This window comes from Oncorhynchus mykiss, chromosome 16 (genome assembly GCF_057628025.1).
Source record: "Oncorhynchus mykiss isolate SJ-2025 chromosome 16, ASM5762802v1, whole genome shotgun sequence".
NCBI classification, from domain to species: Eukaryota; Metazoa; Chordata; class Actinopteri; order Salmoniformes; family Salmonidae; genus Oncorhynchus; species Oncorhynchus mykiss.
Window position 1 is genome coordinate 61,957,511 of NC_143037.1, and position 17,141 is coordinate 61,974,651.

At 43.6% G+C, this 17,141-nt stretch overlaps 1 protein-coding gene across 18 annotated transcripts in view; it reads left to right on the plus strand.

Annotated features, from left to right (window-relative positions):
- LOC110492426 (serine/threonine-protein kinase WNK2) overlaps window positions 1-17,141 on the plus strand; it is a 65,025-nt gene that overhangs the window by 12,676 nt on the left and 35,208 nt on the right. For all 18 annotated transcript variants that reach the window (XM_036947402.2, XM_090203609.1, XM_036947407.2 and 15 more), the window contains exons 3-5: window positions 13,085-13,257; window positions 13,593-13,813; window positions 13,944-14,101. In XM_036947402.2, coding sequence (XP_036803297.2) covers window positions 13,085-13,257; window positions 13,593-13,813; window positions 13,944-14,101 — 552 coding nt within the window. The remainder of the gene's footprint in view (window positions 1-13,084; window positions 13,258-13,592; window positions 13,814-13,943; window positions 14,102-17,141) is intronic.

Consider the following 17,141-nt stretch of genomic DNA (forward strand, 5'->3'; position numbering starts at 1 on the left):
CATTTTTCAGAATACAAGCCTGAAACCATTTCTAAAGACTGACTTCTAGTGGAAGGCATAGGAACTGCAATTTGAGTCCTAAGTAAATGAATACTGTAATGGCATTGAATAAACTACAAAAAAAAAAATAAGTCCAACTTCCTGGATGGATTTTTCTCAGGTTTTCGCCTGCTCAATCAGTTCTGTTATACTCAGACTATTTTAACAGTTTTGGAGACTTTAGTGTTTTCTATCCAAATCTACTAATTATATGCATATCCTATCTTCTGGGCCTGAGTAGAAGATAGTTTAATTTGGGCACGCTTTCCATCCTAAATTCCAAATGCTGCCCCCTACCCTAGAGAAGTTAAAGCTTGGTCGCAAATGGGTCTTCTAAATGGACAATGACCCCAAGCAGACTTCCAAAGTTGTGTCAAAATGGCTTAAGGACAACAAAGTGACGGTATTGGAATGGCGATCACAAAGCCCTGACCTCAATCCCATAGAACATTTGTGAGCAGACCTAAAAAAAAAAAGTGTGCGAGCAAGGAGGCCTACAAACCTGACTCAGTTACACCAGCTCTGTCAGGAGGAATGGGCAAAATTCACCCAACTTATTGTGGGAAGCTTGTGGAAGGCTACCCAAAACATTTGACCCAAGTTAAACAATTTAAAGGCAATGCTACCAAATACACTTAATTAGTATGCAAACTTCTGACCCACTGGAAATGTGATGAAATAAATAATTATCTCTACTATTATTCTGACATTTTACATTCTTAAAATAAAGTGGTGATCCTAGCTGACCTAAAACGGAATTTTTACTAGCATTAAATGTCAGGAATTGTGAAACTAAGTTTAAATGTATTTGGCTAAGGTGCATGTAAACGTCTGACTTCAACTGTGTGTGTGTGTGTGAGATATATAAAATTAAATGCCTTAAGTATTCAGACCCTTTGCTATGAGACTCAAAATTAAGCTCATGTGCATCCTGCTTCCATTGATAATCCTCGCTGTTTCTACAACTTGATTTGGAGTCCACCTGTGGTAAATTCAATTGATTGGACATGATTAGAATTTGTCTAGATACAGTACCTGTCAAGTTTGGACACCTACTCATTCAAGGTTTTTTTTTAATTATTTTTTTTACTATTTTCTACATTGTAGTGAAGACATCACAACCCTATGAAATTAAACATATGGAAAAATGTAGTAACCAAAAGTGTTAAACAAATCCAAATATAGTTTAGATTCTTCAAAGTAGCCACCCTTTGCCTTGACAGCTTTGCATACTCTAGGAATTCTCTCAACCAGCTTCACCTGGATTGCTTTTCCAACAGTCTTGAAGGAGTTCCCACATGCTGAGCACTTGTTGGCTGCTTTTCCTTCACTCTGCAGTCCAACTCATCCTAATTGGGAAGTCCCACTAAGCGCAAACCAGATGGGATGGCGTATCGCTGCAGAATGCTGTGGTAGCCATTCTGGTTAAGTGTGCCTTGAATTGGAAATAAATTACAGACAATGTCACCAGCAAAGCACCCCCACACCATCACTCCCCCTTCATGCTTCACGGTGGGAACCACACATGCAGAGATACGGAGTATCTCACAAAGACACAGCGGTTGTAACCAAAAATCTCAAATTTAGACTCATCAGACCAAAGGACAGATTTCCACCGGTCTAATGTCCATCGCTCGTTTCTTGGCCCAAGCACATATCTTCTTATTGGTGTCCTTTTAGTAGTGATTTCTTTGCAGAAATTTGACCATGTCCTGATTCACTCAGTCTCCTCTGAACTGTTGATGTGTCTGTTACTTGAACTCTGAAGCATTTATTTGGGCTGCAATTTCTGAGGCTGCTAACTCTAATTAACTTATCCTCTGCAGCAGAGGTAACCCTGGGTCTTCCATTCCTGTGGTGGTCTTCATGAGAGCCAGTTTCATCATAGTGCTTGATGATTTTTGTGACTGCACTTGAAGAAACTTATGAAGGTCAGTCAATACTGAACATTGTCTTAAAGTAATGACAAACTGTTCTTTGTCCCCAACGCTCTAGGTGACCAGTTTTGATAGCCTTTATCCGCACCCTCATACTACTCCTCCTCTGTTCCGCGGGTGATGTGGAGGTTAACCCAGGCCCTGCATGTCCCCAGGCACCCTCATTCGTTGACTTCTGTGATCGAAAAAGCCTTGGTTTCATGCATGTCAACATCAGAAGCCTCCTCCCTAAGTTTGTTTTACTCACTGCTTTAGCACACTCTGCTAACCCTGATGTCCTTGCCATGTCTGAATCCTGGCTTAGGAAGTCCACCAAAAATTCTGAGATTTCCATACCCAACTATAACATTTTCCATCAAGATAGAACTGCCACAGGGGGAGGAGTTAGCCTGCAAAGTAATGTCATACTTTCCAGGTCCATACCAAAACAGTTCAAACTACTAATTTTAAAAATTACTCTCTCCAGACATAAGTCTATCACTGTTGCCGCCTGCTACCGACCACCCCCCCTCAGCTCCCAGCTGTGCCCTGGACACCATTTGTGAATTGATCGCCCCCCCCCCCCCCCCATCTAGCTTCAGAGTTTGTTCTGTTAGGTGACCTAAACTGGGATATGCTTAACACCCCGGCAGTCCTACAATCTAAGCTAGATGCCCTCAATCTCACACAAATCATCAAGGAACCCACCAGGTACAACCCTAAATCTGTAAACAAGGGCACCCTCATAGACGTCATCCTGACCAACTGGCCCTCCAAATACAACTCTGCTGTCTTCAACCAGGATCTCAGCGATCACTGCATCATTGCCTGTATCCGCTACGGATCCGCAGTCAAACTACCACCCCTCATCACTGTAAAACGCTCCCTAAAACACTTCTGCGAGCAGGCCTTTCTAATCGACCTGGCCCGGGTATCCTGGAAGGATATTGACCTCATCCCGTCAGTTGAGGATGCCTGGTCATTCTTTAAAAGTAACTTCCTCACCATTTTAGATAAGCATGCTCTGTTAAAAAAATGTAGAACTAAGAACAGATATAGCCATTGGTTCACTCCAGACCTATCCTCCACACTCCCTATTGTGCTGTGTAAGAGTCTCCAGCTGTCAGGCCTGGTATGAGGGCAAGGGTTGCTTTGCTTATGGCTACTGCTGCTCATTAAGTCATTTTACGTAACAACATACAATGCCTTTGGAAAGTATTCACACCTCTTGACATTCATCCTGTTTGCAATAAGGCACTTAAGTAATACTGCAAAAGCAATTGGCAAAGCAATTCACTTTGTCCTGTTATGTTTGGGGACAATACAAAACATTACTGAGTACCACTCTCCATATTTTCAAGCGTGGTGGCTGCATCATGTGATGGGTATGCTTGTCATTGGTAAGCACTAAGGAGTTTTTTTAGGATAAAAATAAATGGAATAGAGCTAAGGACAGGTGAAAACCTAGTTCAGTCTGCTTTCCAACAGACGCTGGGAGACATTCACCTTTCAGCAAGACAATAACCTAAAACAAGGCCAAATATACACTGAAGTTGCTTACCAAGACAACATTGAATGTTCCTGAGTGACCTAGCTACAGTTTTGACTTAAATCTGCTTGAATCTACTGCAAGACTTGGATGTCTAGCAATTATCAACAAGGTAGTTTTTTTACAGGTAGTTTTATTGGGTAATTCATAAAGACCATTCAGGGTAATCACCATGAGAAATATTTAGCTGAAACCTCTAATAGCTGGGGTTGGGGGCAACAGAGTTGGGCTGTTCATTAATTGTGTGTGTTAGACAGTGTTGTTGCGTCAAGCCTGTCTCTCTGGCTCTGTGCCGCTTCACTGCAGCGGGCAATAAAATTGGCAAGGGGGCGAGTTAGACTTCCGGTTCAGCTTAGGTCCCTAAAGCCCCAGTAGTGCTCTGATACCCTCAGACCAGGAGGACAGGCAATCATACTGAATAATTGCTCCCTTGTTTGTTATACAGGCTTCAGCATCTGAAAGGTCTTGACAGATGCTGACTCTACGGTGAAAACCTTTCCAGACCTTATGGTACTGTAATTTGGACGCAAGCTTGGTCTCAAGATGACTGACCTGGAAGTGGTGTCCAAGACCTCTGAGTGTCCCCTGTCATACTGTGACTGATTTTCAGATGGTTCATATTCTCTTTGTAGTCCGAGTATCCTCCTACCTGAGAGTTGAGCTGACCCTGAACAGATAGCTTTCTCTTAGCTCCAACTAAGGCCTCATCACTGGGTTTCGTGGTGCCTCAGTTATTCCATGTTAACCAAAACACACTCGCAGGTTAACTTCAGGATGTCAACACCAGCTGGAACATGCTATGATGTACGGCTGTACGCATCCAGATATCTGGCTCCTGCACCCCCACTGTCTGGTGGATTGGCAGTGGCACAGTGGGCTTTGTTGCTGGTGTTGTCTTATTAAAGAAACATGAGCTGGCTGCTGAGCACCATGGAGAAACAACAGAACCCCATGGGCAGGATCATCTGCCCCTGTCAATCAGTGGTTCAGTCAGCTACAGAACTCGGGTCCCCACCCCCATCAGTATTTAACCCTTTGAGGTGGGTGCATTACGCCGTCCTGTTCTAAATAGGTGCATATGGCTTGCCCAGTGCGCCACGGACCAGAAGTAGCACCTAGAACCAATGGAATTGTTCAAAATGTGGTAAACTGTCCACCAGGTGCCCGGCTGCTGCTCAGCAGAAGAGCAGTGGAGAGGGTGGGAGTGGAGCAGGCTAATTTGGTTCTCTAAGGCCTGCTGCCCTCTTGTCCATTGGCTCCAATCCTCCCATGGTGGATGGAGAGGAAGCCCTGTTCTGTACTGTAGAGAGACTGACTGTCTGAGGCTCTGATCGGCCCTTTTCTCTGACCCTGTCCAAACAACACTGATGGCAACATGGCTCTTCCCCTCTAGGCCACATGACCCCCGTTGTCCTCAGCTTGGTGTATTACCAGTCTTTTTTTCACTCTGTTACGCTCCCTCATTTCTCGCTGTCTGTCACAGGCACTATAAGCTGTCAGACACATTCTCTTTCTCTCTGACACACCGCTCTAATCAGGCAGAATTTCCTCGTGCGACCCTGTCATTGCCGAGCTCATTACATAAGCAGCATTAGTTTGGGGGTGGGGTGGGGGTAAAAGCTTATTATCACCAATGTTCAGCTGTGTGTCAAAGGCAGTACTTTTTTGCCAGCCTCCACATTTAGTCTGTGACTGGAGAGGCTTATTGGGAGGGCTGTGTCATAGTCCAGGCTATACACACTTTCGCCACGGCCCCTCACACACGCACACATCCGGTAGAGTAGCTGGCACGTCATTGGACTGACACTGGTCAGTGTTTTTAATCAGTGTTTAGGCTCAGGTTAGTTTTGTAAATGTGTGTACTGCATCGGTCCATCATTTTAAAAGGACTGATGTGCCCTTGTATGTTTTGGATGTGCACACTCCTCCTCTCCTGGCCTTTTACTGTTGCTGTAGTCAGTCTCACCATCTCACCCCTGAATTTAATAATTCACCGGGCCACCCTAGATGCCAGTGTGTCAATTATAAGTAGCCCTCAGCCCAGCTCCATGGTAACAGAGATGACAGGTATGCTGTTGCCGGCCAAAACTTTCTGCACTGGATGCCGGCATAAGACTGGTGAATAACATCTGTGCCATCCACTCTTTTGAAAAAAATATCTACTTGTCTTTGAGTTTAGTAGCTAATGTTTTACATCGGAATGAGCTGCAGGCTAGATCATTATTAGTGAACTAGAAATGTGATGTGAATGTTGGAATGTATTGGGTTTTCTGGAGGTCTGTCTCAACTGTTGTGCTATTTTTAAAAAAAAATTAATCTTCATTCCTGTCTTTGTTCAGGTTAGATTCTTCACATTTCTGCTGTGGAATGGATCCATTTTGATAAATAAAAGTGTTTTTTTTCTATTGCCTTCACAGAGCAATTGGTGTGTCTGTTAAGAAGTGCGCACGATTAAAGGTGTGTGGGGGAGTCCTTTTAATACACAACCCACGTTTTTCCAGCAGCCCCATGGCAGGATTAAGGTCATTCTGCCACAGCAAGCCATCATTCACTGTGTGTGTGTGCACGCATGTGCGTCATCTGAACATCGTGTGGATATTTTTTCCGACTATGGATCCTCCAGCGAGACGGCCAAGGCCCATCGCTGACCGAGTACACCCCCACAGACAGCCCTCTTCCTGGGTTAGATATGACTTTCAATGGTTGGATAATCCTGGCTGCCTGCCACTAACCCTGTTAGGCCCTGCAATGATGCTTTAGTTTATTCCTTCCTGCCCTCTTCTGCTTTGGTTCAATTGATTTAAACTAAGACTTCATTTATCCAGCTATGTCCTGGATGAAGCAGTTTAAATTTGATACATAAATTCTGTAGGTCACACATGAATATTGGCAATGATAAAGGCTGTTAACCTTTTTTAACAAGCAACTTTCCCCACTGAGCTCTGTTATTGTACCCTCACTGACCCTGTGGTGGTCTAATCAATGTAAGGAGGTATGGAATGACATGCTGGAAGTCACTAGAAACTACAGACTACTTTCTCCCACCAGTGTTTTTAGTTCCTACTTCAAAACACATGGTCAGGCTCAAGGAGAAGGCCTGGTCAGGCTCAAGGAGCAGGCCTGGTCAGGCTCAAGGAGCAGGCTTTAACTTGGTCTCTTAATGAAATGACCACTTGGAACAAGAGAAACAACATTGAAGGCAAATTTGCTTTTTGTTGTTCAGGTCCTCAAAGGCATAAAATAGATTTTACCATCCATTCAGTGGTGGAAAAATCCCTTTGGTGTCGGTAACCTTAGGAAAACTAACGACCGCTGGAAAGATCTGTGGTGGTTTTTTTTGTGTCCTGTTCTTGAACAGAAAGCCTAGGAGACCACTGGAATGGTTACGGTTTTCACGAGGACTGTTTCTCATGGATCTTCAGAGCGTCTCTCGTTCCAGCATCCCCTCTGTCTGTGTAATTCCAGTTTCTCTGATCTTTGACTCAGATGGGTCACTAATTGCTTCCTGTCATGCTGCTCAAGCGACACATCAGGTGATCTTTTCACGTTTGCCACTACCATTCTGAACTTTTGTTTGTGAATGGGCCATATTATGTGTAGTGACCCAGCCATGGTTATGTGTTTGCGTTCATAAGATTTGAGTGGTAACAGAACTTTATCCAATCATCGGAATTGTTAGACATGAAGCACTGGACATTGGCCTGGTTAAGCTGGTGGTGATTTAGTTTTCAGGCATTATGTTAGGGCTCTGGAGTTATACTGGTAGTATAACTATGTTTCACCTACTTCTGGAATGCCAGGTGAGATTGTTTCATGAGTGAGGACAGTCGCACCTACAATCTTGTACGAATAGAGTTAAAGCTCAGAGGGCGCATGGCCCGATGGGATGGCTCTGTGTGCCTTCAACTCTGCCTGGCTCGCTCTGGGCTACTCTATACAGCCTGTTCTGGAAGATGGCTACATTAGCTGGGTCTCTCCACACACACACACACACACACACACGTGTGCGTGATCTCAATGCATGTACACAATGTTTACAGCACAGCTATTTGAAAATGGCAGAATTTGAGTTTAATTCATGGATGCATTGGTTACAATACAATTTCAGGGACTGCTACAGCCCTATTAAAACAAGAAGAACACTTTGGTTTTTAGGATGTACAGTGCCTTGAAAGTATTCACACCCATTGAGACTTACTCGACATTTCTGTTTATAGCCTGAATTCAAAATTGACTTAAATTGTTTGTTTTTTTATCAACAATCTACACCAACTAAACATGTTTTTATTTTATTTTTGCAAATGTATTAAATGACATAAGTATTCACACCCCTAAATCAATACGTGATAGAATCACCTTTGGCAGCAGCTACAGCTGAGTTTTTCTGGGTAAGTCTCGAAGAGCTTTGCATGCTTGGATTGTACAATATTCGTGCATTATTATTTAAATTCGCCAAGCTCTGTCAAGTTGATCATTCCAACCATTTTCAAGTCTTGACATAGTCAACTGTAACTAGGCTACTCAGGAACATTCAATATCTCTTGGTAAGCAACTCCTGTGTATATTTGGCCTTGTGTTGAAAGCTGAATTTGTCTCCCAGTGTCTTTTTGAAAGCAGACTGAACCATGTTTTCCTCCATCCATCCCCCAAAAGCACTCCCTAGTCCTTACTGATGACCAGCATACCCATAACATGATGCAGACATCACTATCCTTGAAAATATGAAGTGTTACTCTGTTGGAGTTTCCCGAAGCATAACGCTTTGTATTCAGGACATAATCTTAATTTCTTTGACACATTTTTTTTTTTGCACTTTTACTTTAGTCCCTTAATGCAAACAATATTTGTATTCTGTACAGGGTTACTTCTTTTTCACTCTGTCATTTAGGTTAGTATTGTGGAGTAACTGCAATGTTGAGCCATCCTCAGTTTTCTCCTATCACACTCATTGAACTCTTTAAATGTTTAGTCACCATTGGCCTCATGGTGAAATCCCTGAGTGGTTTCCTTCCTCTCCGGCAATTAAATTAGGAAATACGCCTGTATCTTTTGAAATGGCTGGGTGGATTGATACATCATCCAAAGTGTAAATAATAACTTCACCGTGATCAAAGACCTATTTAATGTTTGTTCTTTTTCTTTTCTTCTTTACCCTGTCTACCAATAGGTAGTTGTAAGGCAATGGAAAACCACCATGGTCTGGTTGAATCTGTTTTGAAATTCACTGCTCGACTGATGGTCCTTACAGATAATGATGTGTTGCGTACAGAGATGAGGTAGTCATTCAAGGAGGGGGATATAGTGTACAGGGATCCTCCTGTGCAGCAGCATTTGAGGACAGCCCCACTCAGCCCATCCCCTGCCGCCTACCATAGTACAGCTCAGCCTCTCTGCAACTGTCAATTATTTATTGGACTTCAGAGTGCAGTGAAAAATTTAAAACACTTGCCTCCCAATCCCCTGTTCCCCAAAACACGTGTAAATATTGGACTAGAATTTGTGCCTTCCAGTATTGTACGTATGCTAAAATCTCTATTCTGAGCCATATACTTTTGTTTTGTATTATTTATTGTTTTGCATTGTCGAAGGACCCTGCAAGTAAGCATTTCTTTGGACGGTGTGTGTATCCCATACATACGACTAATAATACTTGACACACACTCCTCCAGATCACTCCCCCTCATTGAGCGTGATATTGTATCTGAGGCCTACTAAAATACCCTCTGTTTTTCTCACTCACACACAGCCTCTGTTTTAAAATAATCTTCACTTAGTTTTACTAGTCTCACGCTCACTCATTGAATTCCTCATCGCTGTTCTCACTCTCTCCAATTTCCAATCCGTAGGTTGAATAATTGAATGGATTTTGATCTCTTGGTTTTATGTTCATCAGATCTTATCGTTAATGGGGTCTGCTTCTCTGTGTGGTGCTGGGTTGGGTGACTATTCTCACTGTTCTAAAGGGAAAGCAAAGCGTCACACTCAGGAACCCAACAGACCTACTGGTGCTTCTTTTTCTGTGGTGCGCAGATGGTGGGATGGGGAAGGATGCATAGAGAACAGAAAAGGATGGAGAAGATGAGGGGAGCTTAGGTGATGGGAGCAGAAAAGAGTGGTTGATGAAAATGGGGGAGCAGAGGTGTAAATGGAATGGAGAGGGGGTGGGAGAAAGAGGGAAGATATTGATTTAATGTTTTCTCTCCCCTGCAGTGGGATGTGTCTGCCTGTGTGCATGTGTGTCCCCCAGGGACATCAGATCCTCACCCCTGGTGGGGGGGGTCACAACTAGCATGACTACGATACCAATTTTTCCTTGGCAAAATGTTTTAAACTAAACTCTATGGTCTTTTTTTTTTTTTTAAAGCCTACTTTTGTACAATATGGTGTGCTTTAGCTTCCAAAATAAACATGTGGCTCTGGGTGACAACAAGGCTCTTTTTTTCCCCCCCAACATTAGAACTTTTCTTCTCTTCAGTCTGCTTTGTTTGGTTTCCTTTGCTCCCTTACATCCAAGTATGATGATACTGGTATCATGACAACACTAGTCACAGCCTTAGTTCATAGAGCTCTATTGAAAGCACACATTCTATGGTGTCTAAGAGTCTATATGTTGTCCCTGACCCAGTGGTATCTATCACTTCAACACCATGCACTCTCACACTGACACGCACACTGTGAAAGAGCCTTTGGTCCTACTGAAGTAAACCACATGGTGCTTTGCAGCAAGTGTCTGTTTGCTGAGCTATGCTTACACCCCATATTCTCCACAACCATATTTATTTTTTATTTATCTAGCCAAGTCAGTTAAGAACAAATTCTTATTTACAATGACGGCCTACCAAAAGGCCTCCTACGGGGATGGGGGCTGGGGTTAAAATATAGGACAAAACGCACATGAGACTAAACAACACTACATAAAGAGACCTAAGATGACAACACATGGCGGCAGCACAACGCGGTAGCAGCACAACATGTACAAACATTATTGGGCACAGACAACAGCATGAAGGGCAAGAAGGTCAGTAAGAGTATCCATGATTGAGAACTGTCCAAAGACAGTTTAGTGTTTTGTTGCAGCTCGTTCCAGTCACTAGCTGCAGTGAACTGAAAAGACGAGCGACCCTGGATGTGTGCTTTAGGGACCATTAACAGAATGTGACTGGCAGAACGGATGTTGTATCTGGAGGATGAGGGCTGCAGTAGATATCTCGGATAGGGGGGAGTGAGGCCTAAGAGGGTTTTTATAAATAAGCATCAACCAGTGTGTCTTACGACGAGTTTACAGAGATGACCAGTTTACAGAGGAGTATACAGTCGTGGCCAAAGGTTTTGAGAATGACACAGATATTAATTTCCACAAAGTTTGCTGCTTCAGTGTCTTTAGATGTTTTTGTCAGATGTTACTATGGAATACTGAAGTATAATTACAATCACAAAGGCTTTTATTGACAATTACATGAAGTTGATACAAAGTCAATATTTGCAGTGTTGACCCTTCTTTTTCAAGACCTCTGCAATCCGCCCTGGCATTCTGTCAATTAACTTCTGGGCCACATCCTGACTGATGGCAGCCCATTCTTGCATAATCAATGCTTGGAGTTTGTCAGAATATGTGGGGGTTTTGTTTGTCCACCTGCCTCTTGAGGATTGACCACAAGTTCTCAATGGGATTAAGGTCTGGGGAGTTAGTTATCACTTTTGCCTTATGGCAAGGTGCTCCATCATGCTGGAAAAGGCATTGTTCGTCACCAAACTGTTCTAGATGGTTGGGAGAAGTTGCTCTAGGAGAATGTGTTGGTATCAATTCTTTATTCATGGCTGTGTTCTTAGGCAAAATTGTGAGTGAGCCCACTCCCTTGGCTGAGAAACAACCCCACACATGAATGGTCTCAGGATGCTTTACTGTTGGCATGACACAGGACTGATGGTAGCGCTCACTTTGTCTTCTCCGGGCAAGCTTTTTTCCGGATGCCCCAAACAATTGGAAAGGGGGTTCATCAGAGAATTACTTTACCCCAGTCCTCAGCAGTCCAATCCCTGTACCTTTTGCAGAATATCAGTCTGTCCCTGATGTTTTTCCTGGAGAGAAGTGGCTTCTTTGCTGCCAGGCCATCCTCTATCACTGTGCGTGCAGATGCATTCACACCTGCCTGCTGCCATTCCTGAGCAAGCTCTGTACTGGTGGTGCCCCGATCCCGCAGCTGAATCAACTTTAAGAGACGGTCTTGGCGCTTGCTGGACTTTCTTGGGCGCCCTGAAGCCGCCTTCACAACAATTGAACAGCTCTCTTTGACCATCTTGATGATCCAATAAATGGTTGATTTTTAGGTGTAATCTTACTGGCAGCAATATCCTTGCCTGTGAAGCCCATTTTGTGCAAAGCAATGATGAAGGCACATGTTTCCTTGCAGGTAACCTTGATTGACAGAGGAAGAACAATGATTCCAAGCACCACCCTCCTTTTGAAGCTTCCAGTCTGTTTTTCGAACTCAATCAGCATTAGAGTGATCTCCAGCCTTGTCCTCGTCAACATTCACACCTGTGTTAACGAGAGAATCCCCCTGACATGATGTCGGCTGGTCCTTTTGTGGCAGGGCTGAAATGCAGTGCAAATGATTTTTTGGGGGATTCAGTACATTTGAATGGCAAAGAGGGACTTTGTAATTAATTGCAGTTCATCTGATCACTCTTCATAACATTCTGGAGTATATGCAAATTGCCAATATACAAACTGAGGCAGCAGAGTTTTTGAAAATGTAATATTTGTCATTCTCAACTTTTGGCTACGACTGTAGAGTGCAGTGATGTGTCCTATAAGGGGCTTTGGTGGAAAATCTGATGCCCAAATGGTAAAGAACATTTAGCCGCTAAATGTGTGTACCTGTACCAGACGGGGAGCCAGGCCAGGGCAGACTGAGTAGGTGTCACATCCACTTGGGAGAAGCTTTTATTTCTGGAGGCAGATTTCTTGTAGAAAATGCCAGTGAATGGTCTCTGAACAGCAGAAGGGGACTTCAAAGGCCTCTGAATTTGGGTGGGGCAGGTTGTGAGACTCCTACCACTTGTTGGGCCCGACGGCCTCGACACCTTTTGCTTCACACCTTAGTGCTAATTGAAGTTGTATCTGGTCTGTCCTAGCAAGCCTGGCAGCCTTCAGTCCCCATAAAATATATAATTGTAATTAACTTTCATTTTCCCGTACTGGTCCTCATTGCCCAAAGTAGTCATTGCCCTGGGGTGACCAGCTGGGTCAAACTTGTTTTTCAATTAGTGAGCTGAATATGGCGCTCAGACACACTAATACCAGACGGACAAACAGACGGAGCAAGGGAAGCGCTTCCTGCACATACTGTAGGCCCACTCTCCCATCCTGCGTATAGGTCCCTCTGGAAATGCTCTGATGTTAATTACCTCTTCATTTCACATGATCTGTCCACAGTTTGTATAGTGTTGTAATGTTTGATTGTGAAGAACATTGGAAATTACCAAGGTTCAACCAGGCATATTTTCCTAATTTTCTTTGATCTCCTGGCCACATTGCCTGGATTTGACCTCTGTCGCCTTCCTTCCCCTCCCTCAGGACCGTAAGCTGACCAAAGTGGAGCGTCAGCGGTTTAAGGAGGAGGCTGAGATGCTGAAGGGGCTGCAGCACCCCAACATCGTCCGCTTCTATGACTTTTGGGAGTCACCCCTCAAAGGGAAGAAGTGCATTGTCCTGGTGACGGAGCTCATGACCTCCGGAACACTCAAAACGTAAGTGTGCTGTCAGACTTGCTGGAGATTGGAGAGATGATGGTCAACGGAACAGGCTATAACTGGGCTGCATCTATTCATAAACGCAACACACATTTTTTTTTGTAATGCATTCCCCCCAACAAACCAGTCAATGTGTGCTGGAGTATTATTTATCATTGATCAGACGATTAAGTTTGTTTTTATCCCTAGTACTGCAAAAAGAGGCAAGGGGTGATATGCACATTTAATAGTTGCTCCAAGTTAGCCCCAAGTTACATTTTTTTTGAGTCGATTATCAATCCCAAGACTGTAGAATGTATGGGTGGTGATACTGATGTCCTTCCCTCCTATAGGTATCTGAAGCGCTTCAAGGTGATGAAACCCAAGGTCTTAAGGAGTTGGTGTAGACAGATCCTAAAGGGCCTCCACTTCCTCCACACCCGGGACCCTCCTATCATCCACAGGGACCTGAAGTGTGACAACATCTTCATCACGGGCCCCACCGGCTCCGTAAAGATAGGAGACCTGGGCCTGGCCACGCTCAAGAGGGCCTCCTTCGCCAAGAGTGTCATAGGTAGGAGATCCAACCTGACTGCATCAGTAACACATGGTGTCTCGTCGTTTATTAGTTTTTCTCAAATGGACAATAGCCTTCAGATTCTAATAGTGTCCTCCTTTCTAACCTTTGACCCCTGTCCTCCCAGGCACCCCAGAGTTCATGGCCCCAGAGATGTATGAGGAGCACTATGACGAGGCAGTGGACGTCTATGCCTTTGGGATGTGTATGCTGGAGATGGCCACCTCAGAGTACCCCTACTCGGAGTGCCAGAATGCTGCACAGATCTATCGCAAAGTTACCAGCGTGAGTTCACATTTTAACATGTACACCAATTCAGCTATAGAGGTAACTCTCACAACTAGGGTCGACACAAAAATTGTGGCCCTGTGACTACTATGAATGGCAGACACATACAATGCCTTGCAAAATTATTCAGATCCCTTGGTTTTCACATTTTGTTACAAAGTAGTATTAAAATGTATTTAATTTTCATGTTTTGTCAACAATATACACAAAATACCTTTAATGCTAAAGTGGAATATTTTTTTTATTTGTAATAATAATTTAAATTATAGTTGTTGAACAAGTGTTTAGCCTCTTTGTTTAGGCAAGTCTAATTTAGTTCAGTTAAATGTGGTTTAACAAAACACAAGTTACATGGACTGACTCTGTGTGAAATAATAGAAGTTGACATTAGGGCCTAAAATTAACACTGGCCACCTGCCAAATGCGGGTAGATTTTGTCATTGGCAGGCAAGATGTCTATTTCACCAGCCATGTTGGCTGGTTGTCTGGGCTCCACAATGTGAGCATTTCACTTGCATTTGTGCATAAAAATAGTCAATGGTTTATAGTATTTTATAGTTTATAGTAAAATAAGTGCTGCAGTAGCCGTTTCAAAGTATTTCTGCCTTTTTTTTTGGGGGGGGGGGGGGGGTTCATAGCCGGTAAATTCATTGCACAAAGTCAAAACTAAGACTCCTATATAGCCTATTTCACTTAGCACTGCAACTCTGTCTGGCCGGGCTGTACGCACGTGAAGAGCTGAGTGAAATATTTTTTCTTTTTAGAAACGCTGTGCACAGGTAAGTCTAATTTACTTGAAATGAAAGTATTGTGTTTCTTGGCCATTTACATACTTTTGTTCAAAAGCTAGGTACTTTTTCTATGTTTTAGTTTCTACTGCTAGGGAAGAGAAGACAACGCTTCTACTACTAGTCCGACTCAGGGTTTCCAGGTCCTGCTAAAATTGAGTCCAATGACTACTCTCAACCTGCCCAAAAGGCCTGAAAACTAGCACAATTTTATTTTCCCCAAAACGTTGCCATATTTATACAATAACTTTTTTCATAACGTTATCTTGACAATCAAGGAATAGGGTAGGAACTTGTAACGACATTAGAAGAAAGAATTGGTTTCCCTCAAAATAAGAATTATTGAGCGCTATGACATGGCGTAATACATTTATTTGAATATGTCGCAAGGGAAAATTTATATTTTCTATCAATGGATGTCGACTAAACTTGTTTGACTGCTATGATTCAGCAATAGGGCACAAGAAGGTATGGTATATGGCCAGTATACCACGGCTAAGGGCTCTTAAGGATGATTCAACACTGACAGCCTGGATACATTCGTTGGCCATATACAACAAACCCCCAGGGTGCCTTATTGCTATTATAAACTGGTTACCTGTGCATTTTTTTGTTGTCATACCCATGGTTTAAGGTCTGATATACCACAGCTTTAACTATAGATAAAGGAGAAGGGAATTCAAATTATTATATGCAGCCCAAGGGCACAACAGCCACAAAAGGCATGGATTTGTTTTAAGGGGCATTAGGCCACACAAAGGGGATGCTGCTGGAAATTCGAAGCATTATCAAGTGCTTGTCAAATTGTGAATGAGAGACTGATGAAGTGTGTGCAGCCTGCACAAGAAACAAAGCAGAGCTCCTGCCTTTCATGCAACTTTTTTCAAACCATAATTAATCACATGTATCTTTTTAGAATATATTAAAAATCAAAACATATAGGCCAAGGTTTGTGCGCACTCCCTCAAATACTTTGGTAGGCTGGTCATGGCTCACATCAACGCCATCATGCCAGAAACCCTAGACCCACTCCAATTCGCATACCGCCCCAACAGATCCACAGATGATGCAATCTCAATCGCAGTCCACACTGCCCTTTTCCACATGGACAAAAGGAACACCTATGTGAGAGTGTTATTCATTGACTGCAGCTCAGTGTTCAACACCATAGTGCCCACAAAGCTCATCACTACGCTAAGGACCCTGGAACTCCCTCTGCAACTGGATTCTGGACTTCCTTAAGGGCCGCCCCCAGGCGGTAAGGGTAGGTAACAACACATCCACCACGCTTATCCTCAACACTGGGGCCCGTCTGGGGTGCATGCTTAGTCCCCTCCTGAACTCCCTGTTTATCCCAAGACTGCGTGGCCAAGCACGACTCCAACACCATTAAGTTTGCTGATGACACAACAGTGTTAGGCCTGATCACTAACAATGATGCGACAGTCTATAGGGAGGTCAGAGACCTGGCAGTGTAGTGCCAGGACAACAACCTCTCAATGTGAACAAGACAAAGTAGCTGATCGTGGACTACAGCAAAAGGAGGGCCGAACACGCATCCATTCACATCGATGGGACTGAAGTGGAGCGGGTCGAGGGTTTCAAGTTCCTTGGTGTATATCACCAACAAACTATCATGGTCCAAACACACCAAGACTGTTGTGAAGAGGGCACTAAAACACATTTTTCCTCTTCAGGAGACTGAAAAGATTTGTCTTGGGTCCCCAGATCCTCAAAGTTCTACAGCTGCACCATCGATGGCATTCTGACCAGTTGCATCACCGCCTGGTATGGCAACTGCTCGGCATCTGACCGTAAGGCGCTGCAGAGGGTAGTGCGTACAACCCGGTACATCACTGGGGCCATACTTCCTGACATCCAGGACCTATATACTAGGTGGACTAAAATGCTCCTTTTAGAGCTACTACCCCCAAGCCATAAGACTGCTGAACAATTAATCAAATGGCCACCCGGACTATTTAAATTGACCCCCCCCCAGCTTTGTTTTTTCACTGCTTCTACTTTCTGTTATCTATGCATAGTCCATTGACTGACCTCGACCAACCTGTACCCCCGCACATTGAGTCGGTACCCCCTGTGTATAGCCTTGTTATTATGTACCTTTCCTGTTTTATTTACTTTCGTTTATTTAGTAAATTAAAAAAATGAACTCTTTCTTGAACTGCATTGTTGGTTAAGGCCTTGTAAGTAAGCATTTCACGGAAAGTTCTATACCTGTTGTATTCTGC